Source organism: Panthera uncia, chromosome D1 (assembly GCF_023721935.1).
Source record: "Panthera uncia isolate 11264 chromosome D1, Puncia_PCG_1.0, whole genome shotgun sequence".
In the NCBI taxonomy this organism is placed as follows: domain Eukaryota; kingdom Metazoa; phylum Chordata; class Mammalia; order Carnivora; family Felidae; genus Panthera; species Panthera uncia.
Window position 1 is genome coordinate 101258779 of NC_064808.1, and position 17343 is coordinate 101276121.

Below are 17343 nucleotides of genomic sequence, written 5' to 3' on the forward strand. Positions count from 1 at the left end.
CATGGCAGTCCTTGGCTCCACACTGCTGCCACTCGGGCTGTTTCTATGCTTCGGACTGCTGTGTTCTTCTGCCAGCTCTGCAGGTGAAATTGACAAATGCATGTTCTTCAGTGAGGTCACCACCACTGGCCCAGGCATCATGGTCAATTCAGATGTCTATGACAGCAACAGAAACTACACAGGTGAGAAGCCGTTCTCTCTGTCGTCCTTTGCCTTCTATAGGGAGTTCATCAGAACTTCAGAGCACACCCCTCCATTCCTGCGCTCAATCACATAAAACATGTGTCTTTGACCCAAAGGGGAAGTGGGGGCAGAAACAGAAAGAAAGAGAACATGTGATAGAGTTAGCTGGGTGGGGCTGTTTCTGCCTGTTCTCTGCGCAAACCTGAACCAGGGGGCCATGACGTCCCGACACCCAGGTTAACTGAGCCCCAGCAAGAGCTCACCTGAGGCAAATTCTCTGACTTAAAGAAAATGGGCATTTTATTATTTTCAGGGGTAGTATCTGCATCACAGTCTGTAGTCTGTTCACATCCATTTGAGAGAACAATGTCCCTGTGGATGATGGCATGTTGCATGCGAGGAGGCGCTGTTCACCTTCAGTCTGTGGGAGGAAACTCGAGCGAGTTAGGCAGGGACAGTGTTACTCTCCCACCTGGTTCACAAGCAGCCTGAAGCCGAGAGAAGTGAGGTGATGGCTCAGGGTTCCACTGCAGCAAGTAAGTGGCAGAACTGTCTGGCTCCTGAATCTTGGTCTTTCCTTCCCAATCTGATGCTTCTCTTCGAGGTGCCGAGGAACATTCTCCAAATATCCCATTTTGGATCAGCCAAACCTTATAAGTCAAGGCAGGTGCTTTCTAATTACGTTCATAATAACAACACTTAATATGGTGGTTTACAGGTATTCGTGCATTTATTCCTCACAATAACCTGTGAGGCAGATACATACCACAGTCATTCCCATTTCACAGATGAGAAAACAGAGGCAGAGGTGATAGTCACTTGCTCAGGTCACAGAGCTACTTAGATGGTGGCACTGTGATAGAAACCCGAGCAGCCTAGCTTGAGACACCCGGCCCCTAACCACTGTACCATACGCCTCTCACTTACGGTACTGAGCACTGAGACCACTCATTATGTGCTGGGTGCTGTTCCAAGGGTAAATGCTATTGTCTTCCCAGATGAGAACTGTGGCACAGGAGAGTTAAAGTTTTTACCCAAGGTCACAGGAAGGAGCACTGTTAATATCTGAACCCAAGTTAACAGCTGAGATCTGTCCAGCTCCATTCAGCCAGGCTGTCCAGTTTCGGGGACTGCTGTCTCATTACTGTGTCATCCTACTATCCTAGAACTCGACCCCAATTTTTCAGGGAGCACCAGGGTGGATATTACACCCATAAACTACAGAGTCCTGACTTCGGCAGGAGAATGACCATGGTCTGCCTTCCCATGCTCATCCTGTCTTGTCCTTTTTCCTTTTTTTTTTTCCATCGGGATTGTCACTAAGGGCCTCCGTTGTGACTCAGGTCACTGTATCCCACTCCTTCAGACAGTGGGTCCTATCCTACCAAGCCAGGGCAGATAATCTTATAATTCAAGATGAGGACAGGAAGGCATATGTATGACCTTATCTACAGAGAAGGACCTGGGGCAGGTCAGAGAAACAGCTACAAAAGAGATCACAGACCCCGGACTTAAGATAACATATCACAAGGTGAGGGATTCTGCTGCTGAAATCAAAGAAAAAGAAATCTATCTTGTGAAGATGTTGGGGGAGAGACATGTAGCATGGGGGCCTTCTGAAAGTAGGGAAGTAGGAGAAAGAACAGTCAGGAGAGGATCCATGAGACCCCTCACAGGGGAATACACTGTGTGAGAGGGAAATCAGGCATTTACATAGGTGCTGGGTAGAGCAGGGGGGTGAGGAAGGAGGAGAGGAGCTCCGGTTCACCGAACACCTACTATGTGCCAGGCACTTCTCCAAGTTTCGTCTGACTTCAGCTCAGAACAGAAATGTGCTAAAAGTTCTATGATAAACTGAATCACTATGTGAATGATTTAAGTTGGGAGTCAAAATCCTATGCTCACGGAGATGTGAAGTGTCAGACTCCACACCTAGGATTACACAACAAGCTCTGTGATCTCCTTGTAAGGGTGTCATTGCAGGCCTCCTCTGGGATGTGGGACCTTTGGGGAGACTGGGTACATACATACCCACAAAGGCCAACAGCTTCTCCTTATTTTCATTTTGAATATTTTTTTAATTTCAGGGTTTGTGTCAACATTGGCAGGTCATATATAGACCACATGGCATGTCCCATGGCACAATGGCAGCCTAGGTGTTATCTTAGGAGAGGTTTCCTAGGTTTGTCTTGGTATCAGGGAAAGAAACCTGTGATGCAGTGACAATATTAAGATTTTGCTGTGTAAGCATCGGCCTCCATTTTTCCCTTCAGTGGGCAAGAGGGATGTAACTTGCTTGCCTTTTTCCTGACCCTTCATCTTTAAGGGCACTGTACCACCTTGGGTGCACAACTTTTTAAATCAATCAGTGAGTAGTTATCTGGTACCCTCCAGGTGCCCAGCACTGGACGGGCCAGATACTGACATGGATGAAACCACAGTATCTAGTACAAGCCAGGATGTAGTTAAGGACTCAATTCCATAAATATAAACATAAATGTTTCAGGAGAGAGAGGGAAAGTGGGCTGAACTGGCCAGGAGGTGGGACATAGGCAGGGTCCTGGAGGGTAAGCGGGGATGGAATATGTGATGAGAAGGCAGAATCCCAGATAGGTGGTCAGACAGGAACAAAGGCCAGGGCAGGTGATGGCCGGGTGCATCTTCGGAGCCAGAAGAAGGCTGGCTGCCCTGAGGGCAGGAGGGCAGAAAACACAGTGAGCCAGACTAGGAGGACCATGAAAGCCATGTGCTGGGTCCTATAATCAAGAGAAGTGAAAATATAAAAGCAGAAATGTTTAGATCCTCTAGAAAGAAGGGCACTTGGACGGTTTTGGAGAGTACTGTATCCAGAAGGAAGTGTGTGTGGAATCTGATCTGGCTACGGTCTAAACAGAGAAGGTGGAGGCCAGAAACCCAGATGACAGATGCCTGGGAGGGAAGAAAGGAGGCAGGAAGCCAGAGGGAGAGAGAGAGAGCAAGGAGAAGCAAGAGCACAGGCAAGAGCATGCCCCCAGAACTGACAGACTTGGTGAAATCTACCGGACAGCATCGTAGAGCCCTCCACCCTGCGTATGTCTACAACAGCAGCCAGGTTCTTGCCGGGCAAGTTGGGGCCTGTGGGGTTTGGCTCAGTGCACCACCCCCCCCCACCCCCCCCCCCCCCGCCCCCGTGACTGGCAAAAACAAAGAGAAATGTTTTGTGCTTAAATAAATAAATAAATAACAATGGCCATTCATCCAACACCCATCACGTGTTAAAGTCTTAACACTACTCTCTGTGCTACTCCTAGAAAACTTGTAAGATAAGGTATCTTGATCTCCATGTAACAAGGAGGGATAATATCATTATCCCCAGACGTAGGACCAGCCCTGGGGCAAAGTGGGCATTCAAGAAATATTTGTGGAGTGAGTGATGAACAAGGAAACCGAGGCTGAGAGACGAAATGGCTTGCTCCTAAATGTAAGAGCTACAGTTCTCATCTAGGACTGTCTGACCCTATTGTGCTACAGGCTTGATATTCTATGCTTTGTAAGGAGAAGTCTTTGAATGAATGTGAGTGGCTGACAGGGACCTGGAGAACAGCCCTTTGGCATTGAGAAATTCTTTCAGAAGGGATCTTATTGTTATTTTTTTAATGTTAATATATTTATTTTGAGAGAGAGAGCTAGCTGGGGAGGGGCAGAGAGAGGGAGAGAGAGAATCTGCAGAGAGAGAGAATCTGCTGCAGCACAGAGCCTGACTCGGGGCTCGATCTCACGAACCGCAAGATCATGACCTGAGCTAAAATCCAGAGTCGGGCACTTAACCAACTGAGCCACCCAGGCACCCCTCAGAAGGGATCTTCTGAGGGAGAAAATGGACAGACTGAAACATTCTCTTGAAATTCCCTCTCCACTACCCATCAGGATGCTGGAATCTAGCCTGTGAGTGCACCCCAGGCTAGATCAACACGGAAGACTCACCTGATTGGGGAAGGTCAAGAAACCCTAGGGTTATGTGATAGGTACTGGGGCTCAGAGACCCCATCCCTTCCCTCACACTTGACAATAGAGACCAAGAGGACCAGGAAATGGGCTCTGCTTTGACTTGTCACTAACAGGCCCTTATTTCATGACCGACTTCCCAGGGGGCCCACTTGACCCTTTCTCATGCATCAACCACATCTCTCCCCACTCTCCACTCACCCTGACAGAAGGGGAGAAGAGGCTATCCCCTTCAACTGGCTGATAGGAACCTGGCTCCACAGATTAAGAGCCATCCACGAGCTCACCCCTATTATATAGCAAAACCAGGGCCAGAGTACTGGTCTTCTTTTACCTTTTACTATAAAAAATTCGGAAAACACAAAAATGCACTAGGAAGAAAATAAAAATAATCTATAATCCCACTACCAAGAAATCATACTTAATATCTTTTATTTTATTTTTTTAATTTACATCCAAATTAGTTAGCATGTAGTGCAACAATGATTTCAGGAGTAGATTTCTTAATGCCCGTTACCCATTTAGCCCATCCCCCCACCCACAACCCCTCCAGTAACCCTCAGCTTGTTCTCCATATTTATGAGTCTCTTATGTTTTGTCCCCCTCCCTGTTTTTATATTATTTTTTTCCCTTCCCTTGTGTTCATCTGTTCTGTGTCTTAAAGTCCTCATATGAGTGAAGTCATATGATTTTTGTCTTTCTCTGACTGATACTTTCACTTAGCATAATACCCTCCAGTTCCATCCACGTAGTTGCAAATGGCAAGATTTCATTCTTTTTGATTGCTGAGTAATACTCCATTGTATATATATATACCACATCTTCTTTATCCATTCATCCATCGATGGACATTTGGGCTCTTACCATACTTTGGCTATTGTCGATAGTGCTGCTATAAACATGGGGGTGCATGTGTCCTTTCAAAACAGCACACTTGTATCCCTTGGATAAATGCCTAGTAGTGCAATTGCTGGCTTGTAGGCTAGTTCTATTTTTAGTTTTTTGAGGAACCTCCATACTGTTGTCCAGAGTGACTGCACCAGCTTGCACTCCCGCACCATAGTTAATATTTTATATTTCCTTCCAGACTTTTTTCATCAACTTCCTTTAAAATGGGATTGTATTATATGCACATCCTATTTGTAACTTTCTTTTTGCACACTAAATTTTGATTTCATGACCTTCATCCCCCTGTCACATGCCACAGATGGCGGCTGATTGTTTCCTTGTCATTCCCTCGTAGTATGGGTTCCTGTGAATGCCAATATCAGCTCTGTGGTCCTGCGAGCAGTGGATGAGAACAACACCTCACTAGGCCTCTGGGAAAAAGCAGATGAGCTTTGCAACAGCAGCGCCCTGTATCACCTGGAGAACTTGAATGACAAGCTCTTCACAGCAAACTGGGTATCTCCTAACTCCGAAAACATAACCACAATCGAGCTACAGTAAGAACCTGTCACCGTGTGCTTTGCTTTGGGCTTTTATGGGCTTTTTGCAGATGGGGTTTATGCAGCTTTACACTGACCTGAGATGGCTCAAAATGCACCCCAGACACGAAGTGGAGAATTTAGTAGCTGTGCTCTTTTTCTGCCTCACCATTCTGTCCAACATTTTACCTACAGGTCATGCGCACACACACGCACCCCCCTCCCCCCAGGGCAGGCTCAACATAGACAGAAAGATCTGGTTTTGAAGAAATCCAGAGCTAGACAGTGGTTAAAGCAAACCAAGCTAACAAACAAATGAAAACCGAATTTATTCAGGACTGTTGCAACAGAAGAACCTAAGATAGAATAAGGCTCAATTCTGAATACCATGTGGGCAAGTGGGAATTTACAGCCAAGAAGCAGGGTGGGGGGGTTGGGGGGGGGGTCACTAAGAAGAATCAACAAGGCCTGTAAGGGGGATTCTGGCTAAACTGACCTAACAGGATTCTTGCAGAAGGCAGGCCAAGGTGAGCAGATATTATCTGGGGTGGTAGAGGAGGAAGAACCAGGTGTTAGGGGTGAAGGGTGAGAGGTAATTGCTCAACTGACTTAGAAGTGTTCTTGCTGAAACCAGATTTTACAAGGAAGTGCACAGATAGGCCTGGGAGAAGGTTTGGAGCCTGACTAAAGTTTGGACAAGCAAAGAATCTTTGCCACTGGGCACATGTTTGCATCAAATTCCAGAGGACCATTTTTTAAAACAGATTCGTTTTGAAAATGGCAAGTGTGATGATCATGTAATAACACTGGCTTCCTAGTGTCACACCGAATGGACACACTCAGATTCCGAGGCGAGGCCAGCCGGTGCTCACATTCCACTTTAACAAAACGACCTTCCTCTCAGCTAGAGATGTTACCCAGGTTACTTTAGGAGCCCACGTTGAGAGGCCCACACACTTTCAGACTGCCACTCTGTACCAAAAGGGCAGGTCTCACCATGAAGCCATGTACCCGGTCAATAGCCACCAAGTCTCTACAGACACTGATGGTGATGATGCTGTTGAGCCATCCTGCCTTCTCCTGCCATGCCTGGGGCCTGATGGGACATGGCTGGCTCTGGAGAAGTCGTTTTGCCCACGGTGACTTCTGAGAGTGGAAATGCAAGGGAGCTGCTGCATCCCAGCCTCCTGATGACAGCAGTCTCCTAGATGCCAACCAAAGCTAATCAGGGCGATAACTCTGCTTACACGTAATGTCATTAAAGCCTCTACACTCCATGCAACAACAGATGAAAGACCCAACGGTGACCACCTGCCACAGAAACAGCACATCCCCACAGACAGTATGGTCTCCAGACCCCTCCTTGGCCCACACGGCTGACAAGGGGAGGGACCAGCACATATAATGGGGGTACAGACAGCAGGGAGCTCCACCGCGCTGGGTGGGGCACAAGGAGATGTGAAGAGGCCCCTGCCTCTGGAGCTCCACAATGAGTTCCGGGGAGGCAAGGCCTCTGTAGAAATCATTGCAGAGGATGAACATCACTTCCTCCAGAAAGCATTCCCTAAACCCCCAGGTCAAGTTCCAGCTCCCTGCTTTTCACCCTCAGAACTTCCACTGCTTCTTCACAACACATAGCACACCTGGGATCCATTACTTAACTCGTCCACTGATTGTTTTACTTTAAAAAAATTTTTTTTAAATGTTTATTTTTGAGAGAAAGAGAGTGCGAGTTGGGGAGGAGCAGGGAGAGGGAGACACAGAATCCGAAGCAGCTCCTGGTTCTGAGTTGTCAGCAAAGAGCCTGATGGGAGGCTCGAACCCATGGACTGTGAGATCATGACCTGAGCCAAAGTCAGATACTAAACCGACTGAGCCACCCAGGCGCTCCTGATTGTTTTGTTTAAAGTCTGTCTCCCTGAAGAGACTGTAAGTGCTACAAGGATTAGAACCATGTCTGTCTCATCCACCACTGTCCCCTCAGCACCAAGCACAGTGATCGGCATGTGGTGCACACTCATTAACTGTTGAATGTATGAACGAGACACTGGGTTGACAGTGAAATCACTGTAATAAGAATAGCATACCAAGGGGGCACCTGGGAGGCTCAGTCAGTTAAGCATCCAACTCTTGGTTTCGGCTCAGGTCATGATCTCACAGTTTGTGGGTTTGAGACCTGTGTGGGGCTGCACGCTGTCAGCATGGAGCCTGCTTGGGATTCTCTCTGTCCCTCTCTCTCTCTCTCTCTGCCCCTCCCCTGCTTGCATTCTCCCTCTCCCTCCCCCTCTCCCTCTCTCTCAAAATAAATAAAAAGCTTAAAAAAAAAAAGAACAACATACCAAGCTGTACAAATCATTTAATGAACATTGAGCACCTACTATGTGTCAGGCATTGCTGACAACAGAACCTGTCCCCATGGAGCTGGCCCTCCTGTGGCAGAAGAGGCTCACAGCAAGGCAATGCAGTCGAGGAGCATGTCTCTCTAATGGAGCTCTGTGTGGGTTAATGACAACAGGGAGAAATGACTTCACAGAGGTTACTATTGAGTATATGGGCAGATGGGACCAGGACGGAGATCACAGGCAGGGCTGGCTTGGACAAAGAGTAGAGGTTCAGAGTGGTTCAAACAAAGAGCAGAGACACATACCAGCTGGTAAGGAGTTCAGGGTGCTGAAATCGGTGGGGTGGGGGATGGACAAGAACTTGGCTGGAGCAAGACCACAGAGGATCTTAGTCAAGACAATATAGACCAGATCAGTATTTAACGATCTGCTGATTATGCTGTAGAGAACACTAAGGTCGGGATCCTCTGGGAAGGAAGAAATGGGAGCAGGACTCATGAATTCCACAGCTGAGGTCCTCACCACGATCTCTTATTGATTTGCCCTCCACAGAGCCTTTGCTATCAATTTCTACAACATGGCTACATTTTCTTCTCTGCAACTAAGAAGAAAAGGTAAGTTCCTCTGTGGCCTATTTACACATCTGGCAGTGATTCAGTCAGCCTGGAAAATTACTTTGTGGGTGTTCTAGAAAGTCTTCTGGTCATGATTGTCCAGATGTCAGTTGAGTCCCCCAACACCTGAGACCTACAGAAGACGGCTCAACCCCTTATCAGATGCCCTCTGGGAAACAAAAGCCATTCCCAACATTTCTGCCAACTCCCAGAGGCCTTTAACTCTCAGTCACCTGTGGCTCCAGACTACTGCTTCCTCAGGAGCCATTATGTCTAATACTACATAGGTGGATATGAAAGTCAGCTCTTTCTTTAATTTCCACAAAGAATTCCCACTCACACAAAGTCTTCATATGTATAGCAGACTCTAACCAAGGAGCTGAAGGGAAGAGGGGGAGATTTGCATAAAGAAGGGTTGATAGTGTAGAAATACTCATACTTTCCTTCATTCTCAGAGTGGCCTCTGGCCACCACCACTACCACCAGAGATTTACACTGACCTTTCACAGGCTGTCATCTCCAACTTCAAACCATCCTGGAGCTCCTGGTCCTTCTCCTCCCTTCTCTGTCCTCTTCCTTCTCTCCTACCTCCTTCTATGGAGCTAAAACAAATTCGAGACACTGAGGTCCAAGAAAGATAGGTAACTTGCCCAAAGCCACACAGAAAGAAAATGGCAAAACTAGGACACATAGTCCACATCTTATACTTTTTTCCACTTTTCTTAGACTTACATCAAAACTAGAAAGACAACATTTTACTACTAATGAAGTTTTAAAATGCAAAGCTCAACCAAGAACAATAAATATTAGTCTTTCTCAATGTCCAGATAACAAGTCTTCTTTGGGAGCCCCCCAACATGCAGTATGATGCCCATTTTCCTGCTGACTGTACATTGCAAATGTGGTCACAAGGGATATCTGTTTTCAGCAAGAGATTTTAAAGTGATTCTGCCTAAGGAAACTATTACATGAATGCCTTCATGGCTTCCTTTGATGCTCCCCCTCTGTGGAAAGACCAGGGTATTATTTTCTTCCTGAAGGGTATTTTCAAGATGAACACTCATGTAAATGCTAAGAAAGAAAGAAAAAATGTGTGTTTCTAATCAGGATTCCTTCAAGTAGTTGTGTTCAGACTTTGTGGCTCAGTGGGATACTAGAGAAACATTTGCCCTGGAGAAACACTAAATGAGATAAGACAAGGCCTCCTAACTGGAAGACACCCTCCCGCTGGGGACAGTGCTTGGGCCCGAGCAAATCACAGGATTCCTCCCTTCTTATTCTTCTATATAGTCCTCTTTGATCCATAGACCCCTGGAGGCATCATTATAATACTCCAGGTTTTCCAGGATTGGACTACCCCCAGGGCCTGGTTCTCTCTGCTTCTCTGCAAGGCAACCTCAGAGAACCCATGGATGGTCAGACCCCCACATCTGAGAATGACCAGTGCCTCTGAAACCACAGAAAGAGATTCAGGGGTTTGTACAGGGCCTCTTTGCACTTGCTTTAGGGCAGGGGTAGCCATCCTCAGGTCTGAATGATTATCTATTCTTACAAGCTTTACATGCAACCTTTGAAATTAGTAGGAAAAAAAAGAAAATTATGCCATTCTGGATGATATTTGCACTGATTGATCTAATATAACATTAAGGACATAAAGACATAGGAGGACAGACTACCCACCCAACACCAAATTCAGTAGTTGTATAAATTCCTTCCCATTTAGGATTGTGTAGACCTTAAGGGTAGAGAATCTTTCTTACTTGCATTTTGTTCCTTGACATTCTGTACCCCCTACTTTTTCCTCATCCTCTACAAATACTTGGTAACTGAGAAGGGTCTACTGAAATTTGCTCCAGCGTTCCATCAAATTAGCCTCCTTTCTCTACTGCCCACCACCACCTCCCCCCAACAAAGAGATTGTGATGCTATTGTTTGTTTGTTTCCAGAGATGACCAGCTCCCAGATATCCACAACCAGGACAACCCCAAGCCCAAACCCAATGACAGGACACATCTCCACAACCAGGACAACCCCAAGCCCAAACCCAATGACAGGACACATCTCCACAACCAGGACAACCCCAAGGCCAAGCCCAATGACAAGACATATCTCCACAACCAGGACAACCCCACGCCTGACTCCAAGGACAACCAGCTTGGCCAACAAAACCTTCCTCTGCCCCATCACAAGTGCCATTCAGATCCTGATAGTCTTTCTCACCAGCAAACTCCTCTCCTAGAAGGAAGCTAGGAAAATAATTATTCCTGCCTCCTCTGCATCTCCTACATTGAGTTCCAAGCCAGGGCTCTGACAGGTGTGCGAATGAAGACTTTACATTCTCAAATGGACAACTCTACTGCCACTGCTTTGGACAAAAAAACAGAGACTTGGGATCACTTGGTGGAGGGTAGCTAGTTCACTCACTGGTGGATGTGTAGCACACAGATGTTCAACTGGATCTCTCAGGACACAAATTAGGGGTTTTTGTGGTTTTTGGTTGTTGTTGTTGTTACCTACTTAGACCTGGTCTGGGTGTAACCTGGAATTCTGGCTTTCGATTTCACATGCTGACAGCCAATTCCATAACCAACGTAAACTTTTGTTCGCTGCCAAATGATTTCTCCACGCCCCAGTCTCTGTGGGAAAAAACCTTTCCTCACTTTCAAGATGATCTCAGATTTCTGACCAAACCCACTCAGGTTACACAGAGGTTCTGTGTCTCATGTCACTCAACAAGGAAAGGAGAAAGGAATAGCCCTGATGCTATTGGCCACACCAGTAGCATGTGAAGGGCTAGAAAAAAGGAATGTACCAAGTCTGAGCAACCTAGAATGGGGAATTACTATGGTATAAAATACATTATCTTTTTGTCATACCAAATAAGCTATATTTCAAACAAGAATAATGAATGTGTTAAATCCAAATACAAGTCTTTAGTGAGTGGTTACTCTAAAAGTACAAAATACTATCTGATTTTACTCATGTATGTGAACATTAAAAAAAAAAAAATTAACAGAACAGTAGGAGTGTCTATGTTTTCAAAGACAGATCCAAGGGTAAAATTTTCCCAAGTTTATTTTCCTCAAGTTACAAACTGGTCATTTTTCCCCTAATGGTAATTTCCACTAAGAAAAGGGCAAAATATTTACAGTATTCATAACACAATGTAAAACCAAAAGAAAGCATAGGGTTTCCCATAGTACCCTGATGATAAGCAACAAAGTTTACTTTTAATAATTATCCTAAATTCCAAGATGCCAACATCCAGCACCTAGCCTTCCTTGGGGACAGCTTCTGTCAATTTCTTCCTCTTCCCTGAGAATAGGCCATACTTTCCTACTTGTAGGTTTTTAACTTTTGTTGAGATCTGGACGTGGTGAAGGTTATAACGCAGTGACTCTGGAAATCAGACTCCCCTGCCCCTCCCAGGGCATGCTGCTGCTTGTTGAGAGCCTCCGTCCATCTGTTGAGGGATCTCTCAACTCCTCTGGGCAGACTCCACTCTTTTACTTGTTTAATTTTTTTAAATGTTTATTTATTTATTTATTGAGAGTCAGAGGGGGGAGGGGGAGAAAGCCAGGAAGGGGCAGGGAGAGAGAGGGAGAGAAAGAAATCCCAAGCAGGCTATTAGGCTGTCTGTGCTGTTGGTGCAGAGCCCGACATGAGGCTTGAACCCACGAACTATGAGATCATGACCTGAGCCAAAGTCAAGAGTCAGATGCTAACTGACTGAGCCACCCATGCGCCCTGCAGACTGTGCTCTTTGTTGAGTGTGGTCACTGACATCTCTGCTATATTATCTCAGCAGTCAACTAGTGACCTCATAGATTTTCTTACATGTCAAAATTTAGCAGCCTCTTTCTTCATTAAGCATTCCTCTAATAGCTGGAAGTTTTTTTTATATTAGATCCTAGAGTTTGTAGAGAAAGTTCACTGACAGTTTTTGCCAGCAGAATGGTTTCTGCAGTGGACCGACCAATTCCTGGAGCTCCCCATTCTGCCATTTTCTGTGACATCACTGGGTAGCCACCATTAGTATACGCCAGGCGCTGTGCTAAAGCCCTTTAAAAGTATCATTGCAGTTAATCGTCACAAGAACCCTATGAGACAGAGCTGTTTTACAGATAAGGACACTCGGGCGGAGAGAGAGAAATAATTTGCCCAAAGTCACTCACTAAATAAGTAATGAAGCTTGGTTTCTACCATTTTGGAGCCTGCACCATTAACAAGGACACTCAAAGGGTCCCCTGTGCGGCTTCTACATGACCTGGCATCCTCCAGGGCACCTGGCTCCCCAGGGTCATATGACAAGAAGAGGGTATGGAAGGTATGTGTGTCTCTCAGGGACACCAGCAGGCTGTGTGTTCCCACAGTCCTCCACACCCCACTCTCTGCTGCCACCTGTAAGATAAACTGCGATGACCCAAGACCCAACAAGTTTCATATATACCTGTCGTGGGCCAGCCTGGCCTCATCTCAGGTTCGGTGTGGAAGGTGTGACAACAACTGGAGGCTCAGCAAAAATATTCTCTTGAGTTGGAAAACTTTTAGACTCGAAGAAGTCTGGGAAGAGCTGAACTCTGACACACAACACAGAGGTAGCTGTGCGAGAGCACTGGGTTCGGAGGCAGGAAGCCTGTTAAATTCTAGTCCGGCTACTAAGTAAAAAAGTGACCTTACATAAGTGGCTTTACCCTCGTTTGCTTCGGTTTGCATCTGTTACACACAGGGTTGCCCAGGTGGTATCTGAGCCTTCTTGCAGGCAGGTCTCCATTTTGATTTCTCTGTCACATCCAGACCTAGTTCTAAGGGTCTAGTTGGAGATGGTTAAGTCGGTGCTAAGTCAGTGATGCTTTATGCCACGTCTGACTGATTGGCAGATACTGCTGGGAGCACTGTTGAGGAGGATTCTGAAGCAAAAGCCAGGCTCATAAATAGTGTCGTATTCAACAAGTATTATCTTCCTTAGGCTCAGGAGGCAGGACTGAGTGTCAGGGGACCCAGGTATCTGCCATCCTTAGTCCCTAAAGTGAATCCAGTGAGTGGCTACAGAACAAGAGTAAAGGGATGATCAAGTACGTACATTCAGTCTAGGAACAGCTAACTCTGATCGTCACTACCAGGGAGGTGACTCACACAAGGAAAACAAAGGCATACAGGCAACTCCAAGGAAGCCAACAGGTGGCACCTCAAGCAGAGAATAAAGAGGTGAACAAAAGATCGACTGTTTTCACTCCCACACTCACTTGCCCAACCTTGTTCTTCCACTTTTATGTTTTCTTGTTTGCGGCTTCGTGTTTTGTGAACTCAATGCATTCTTTTTTTTTTAAGTTGTTTTTAATGCTTATTTATTTTTGAGAGAGAGAGAGAGAGTGTGTGGGCAGGGGAGGGGCAGAGAGAGAGGGAGACACAGAACCCGAAGCAGGCTCCAGGCACCCAGCTGTCAGCACAGAGCCCAACGCGGGGCTGGAACTCACAGACCTCAAGATCATGACCTGAGTTGAAGTCGGATGCTTAACTGACTGAGCCACCTAGGCACCCCTCAAAGCATTCTTATCCTGTGTTAGAAGCAGCAACTGACTACCCATTTAAGGGAAATGATCATCCATTCTGAGGAAGTAGGTGAGAAAACTGCTATCTTCCAAATCCCATTACCTCAAAGACACTCATTCACACACCAGAAAAAGTCCTGAGCCTGGTCAGTGGTCCAGGTATCACAGCAACTATTCAGAGCGGGAAGAAAATTCAGAACAGGCAGAACATTGAGATATTACTTTATTATCTATCAACCTCCACGTTACTTTTTAAAATAAATGTTTAAAATATTCATAATTAAGTGAAACATTTTTATTTCACACGAGAGGTAGTTCAGCAATTGTCTTAAAGCCTAATTTCTGAGACCAGACTGCCTGGGTTCAATTTCATTTAATTTTACCCCTTGTTAGTTGTGGGGCCCTGTACAAGTTACTCACCTTCTATGTGACTCAGTTTCTTCATCTGTTAAAATAGGGTGAAATACAGTAGCTACCCATAAGCTGTTGTGGAGATTAAATCAGTTAACATATACAAAGCATTTGGAACAGTACCTGGTACAAAGTAAGCACTATATAATTATTTAATGCCTAGAAAAAGCATTACAAATGATACATTGATGTACAAGAAAGCCAAGTATTATTCCAATATAAATTTGTACAAATAAAATGGTACCTATAACAAGGACTAAAAGTACTAATTTGTAATTCTTATAAGAAATGGCCAATGTCTGACTTCCCACAATCTTTCTCCCTCCGGCCCCACCTTCACCTTCATGCTTCAAGCTTCTAAGTGAAATGTCTCCTAGCACACTGGGTCAGCTCCTTTCTTCTAGAGAAACTAAACAATGGGTGAGGAGTTGAATTATTCCACATAATAAAGAGTTAGGAGGGAAGGTGAGAAGAAAAAGCAAGAGTATCATAAGGATTGGCACAGAAAGGAGCTTCTGGAGGCTGAACGGAGAGGCCAAGGGATTTCCCAACAACTGCTCTTGGTTACAAACCATTTCTGCCTTAATGTCCTTCCAGAGATACAAATGAAAATTAGAGGGGCACCTGGGTGGCTCAGTCGGTTAAGCGTCTGACTTCAGCTCAGTTCATGATCTCGCAGTCCCTGAGTTCAAGCCCCACGTCAGGCTCTGTGCTGACAGCTCGGAGCCTGGAGCCTGCTTCAGATTCTGTGTCTCCCTCTCTCTCTGTCCCTCCCCTGCTCACACTCTGTCTGTCTGTCTCTCTCTCAAAAATAAATAAACATTAAAGAAAAAAAAGTGAAAATTAGAATTATTTTACTTCTGATAGCTGGGCTATATTTCTTTGACTTTGGACCAGCAGTGAAACTGGGACATATGGACTCACCCTGCACCCAGCCCTGCTTTTATGTAAGTTATATCTATGTATATAGATAGAATGAGGTTAAATATATATACCTGGTAGAAATAGGAAATAATTTAACATATGCAAAAACTACACATTTATCTATGCATATGCATATAACCTGTATATAAAAATAATTTCAGACTCAGATGCTGAGTCCAACAAACTCAAAAAGCATTTGGCTAAATTAACAAAATATGTAGACAGAGCACATTTAAAAACCTTGGGAAATTTTTTGAATAGTTATTTTAATTATGTTTTTCTTTCTTTTTTGTTTTTTTAAGACAAACAAACCTAGGTTCAAATCCTAGCTCCTTCACTTAATGAGTGACTCTGAACAAGAGTCACTTAATCTCCTTAGATCCCAGATCTCTCACAGTGAATTGGAGCTGAGCTGACTCATGCCCCGAAGGGCCACCAGTGATGGAGATGCTGGACACATAGCGGTAGGCATGATGTTAATTCACAATAAGTCAACACATGCCAAGAACCTTAAGTTAGTTAACTACCCAATCTCAAATGAGGGTAGAAAACATTATATGCCATAATCTGGTCAGGTTGCATTTGTTTCCTCCTCTAAACACAGTTTTCTCCTTCAAGAATAGAGCCTTCAGGGGTGCCTGGGTGGCTCAGTCGGTTAAGTGTCTGACTTTGGCTCAGGTCATAATCTCACAGTTTGTGAGTTCGAGCCCCACATCAGGCTCTGTGCTGACAGCTTGGAGCCTGGAGCCTGCTTCTGATTCTGTGTCTCCTCCTCTCTCTGCCTCTTCCCTGCTCAAGCTCTGTCTCTCTCTCTCTCAATAATAAATAAACGTTAAAAAAAATTAAAAAAAAAAATGGAGCCTTCAGATCATGATCTCAGGGTTATGAGATAGAGCTCTGCGTTGGGCTCTGTGCTGACAGCACGGAGCCTGCTTGAGATTCTCTCTCTCTGCCCCTCCCCTGCCCAAAATAAATAAATAAACTTAAAAAAAAAAACAGAAGAATGGTGGGAAACCTGGGTGGCTCAGTCAGTTAAGCGTCTGACCCTTGGTTTCTGCTCAGGTCATGATCTCACATTACATGAGTTTGAGCCCAGCATCGGGCTCTGCACAGACAGTGCAGAGACTGCTTGGGATTCTCTCTCTCCACCTCTCTCTCTCTCTCTCTCTCTCTCTCTCTGCCTCTCCCCCACTAGCTCTCTCAAAATAAATAAATAAACTTAAAAGAAAAAAAAGAATGGAGCCTTAACTTTCTCCCTAGTACTCTGGGAATTACTCAAAGTTATTATGGCAACAAAACTGGGCCCTTGTTTGCTAAAAAACAGGTAATTGCCTCAGTGTTGCCACAGATCTATTAAGTTCTGTGCTCTACAAAAAACCCTGTTCTTAGGGGCCAAACACATGGAAAGATAAGAGGCATTCTTTGCAATACCAGCTGAGGCTCTCTCCGCCTGGGGCAAACCTACTCTCCAAAAGCTGGGACAATGACTACCCACCAATCTTGAATTTATTATAAAGGGAGCACTTGTCGGTGCACACCTGTATAAGGGCTGCTACCCAACAATGGTGTGGTCGTGAAGACAGCAGTTTATTAAAAGATCCTTCATTGGCGTGGTCTAGCTTGTCTTTACTTAAAAGAGTAGTCAAGGACTAAAACAAAATTGACCCACAAAAGGAAACAGAAAATTTCCAGGAAGATAAAATTTGCCATATAAATAGGTTTTGACAAATACTTAGGGGATCTGATTTTATTCTGTGATGGTTGTTCTCTGAGATGAAACACATAAAGAGTAACACCTATCTGAAGTATACTCGCAAAGTTTGATATTAAATCTCAAAGTTTTTACCAAACCAGGTTCCACTATTTCTGTAGAGATGGCAGGCATGTTCACTCATTCAATGACTAA

The 17343-nt window shown here is 45.1% G+C and overlaps 1 protein-coding gene across 3 annotated transcripts in view; it reads left to right on the forward strand.

Annotated features, from left to right (window-relative positions):
- The window catches only part of PLET1 (placenta expressed transcript 1), a 24489-nt gene continuing 7146 nt past the window's right edge, over positions 1–17343 (forward strand). The window contains exons 1-4 of one of the 3 annotated variants that reach the window (XM_049613259.1): positions 1–182; positions 5411–5612; positions 8489–8550; positions 10497–10894. In XM_049613259.1, coding sequence (XP_049469216.1) covers positions 2–182; positions 5411–5612; positions 8489–8550; positions 10497–10789 — 738 coding nt within the window. In that variant the 5' untranslated portion in view covers position 1 and the 3' untranslated portion in view covers positions 10790–10894. Of the gene's footprint in view, positions 183–5410; positions 5613–8162; positions 8248–8488; positions 8551–10496; positions 10895–17343 lie in introns of those variants that run through there. The other 2 variants (XR_007453769.1, XR_007453770.1) reach the window with 2 other exon arrangements.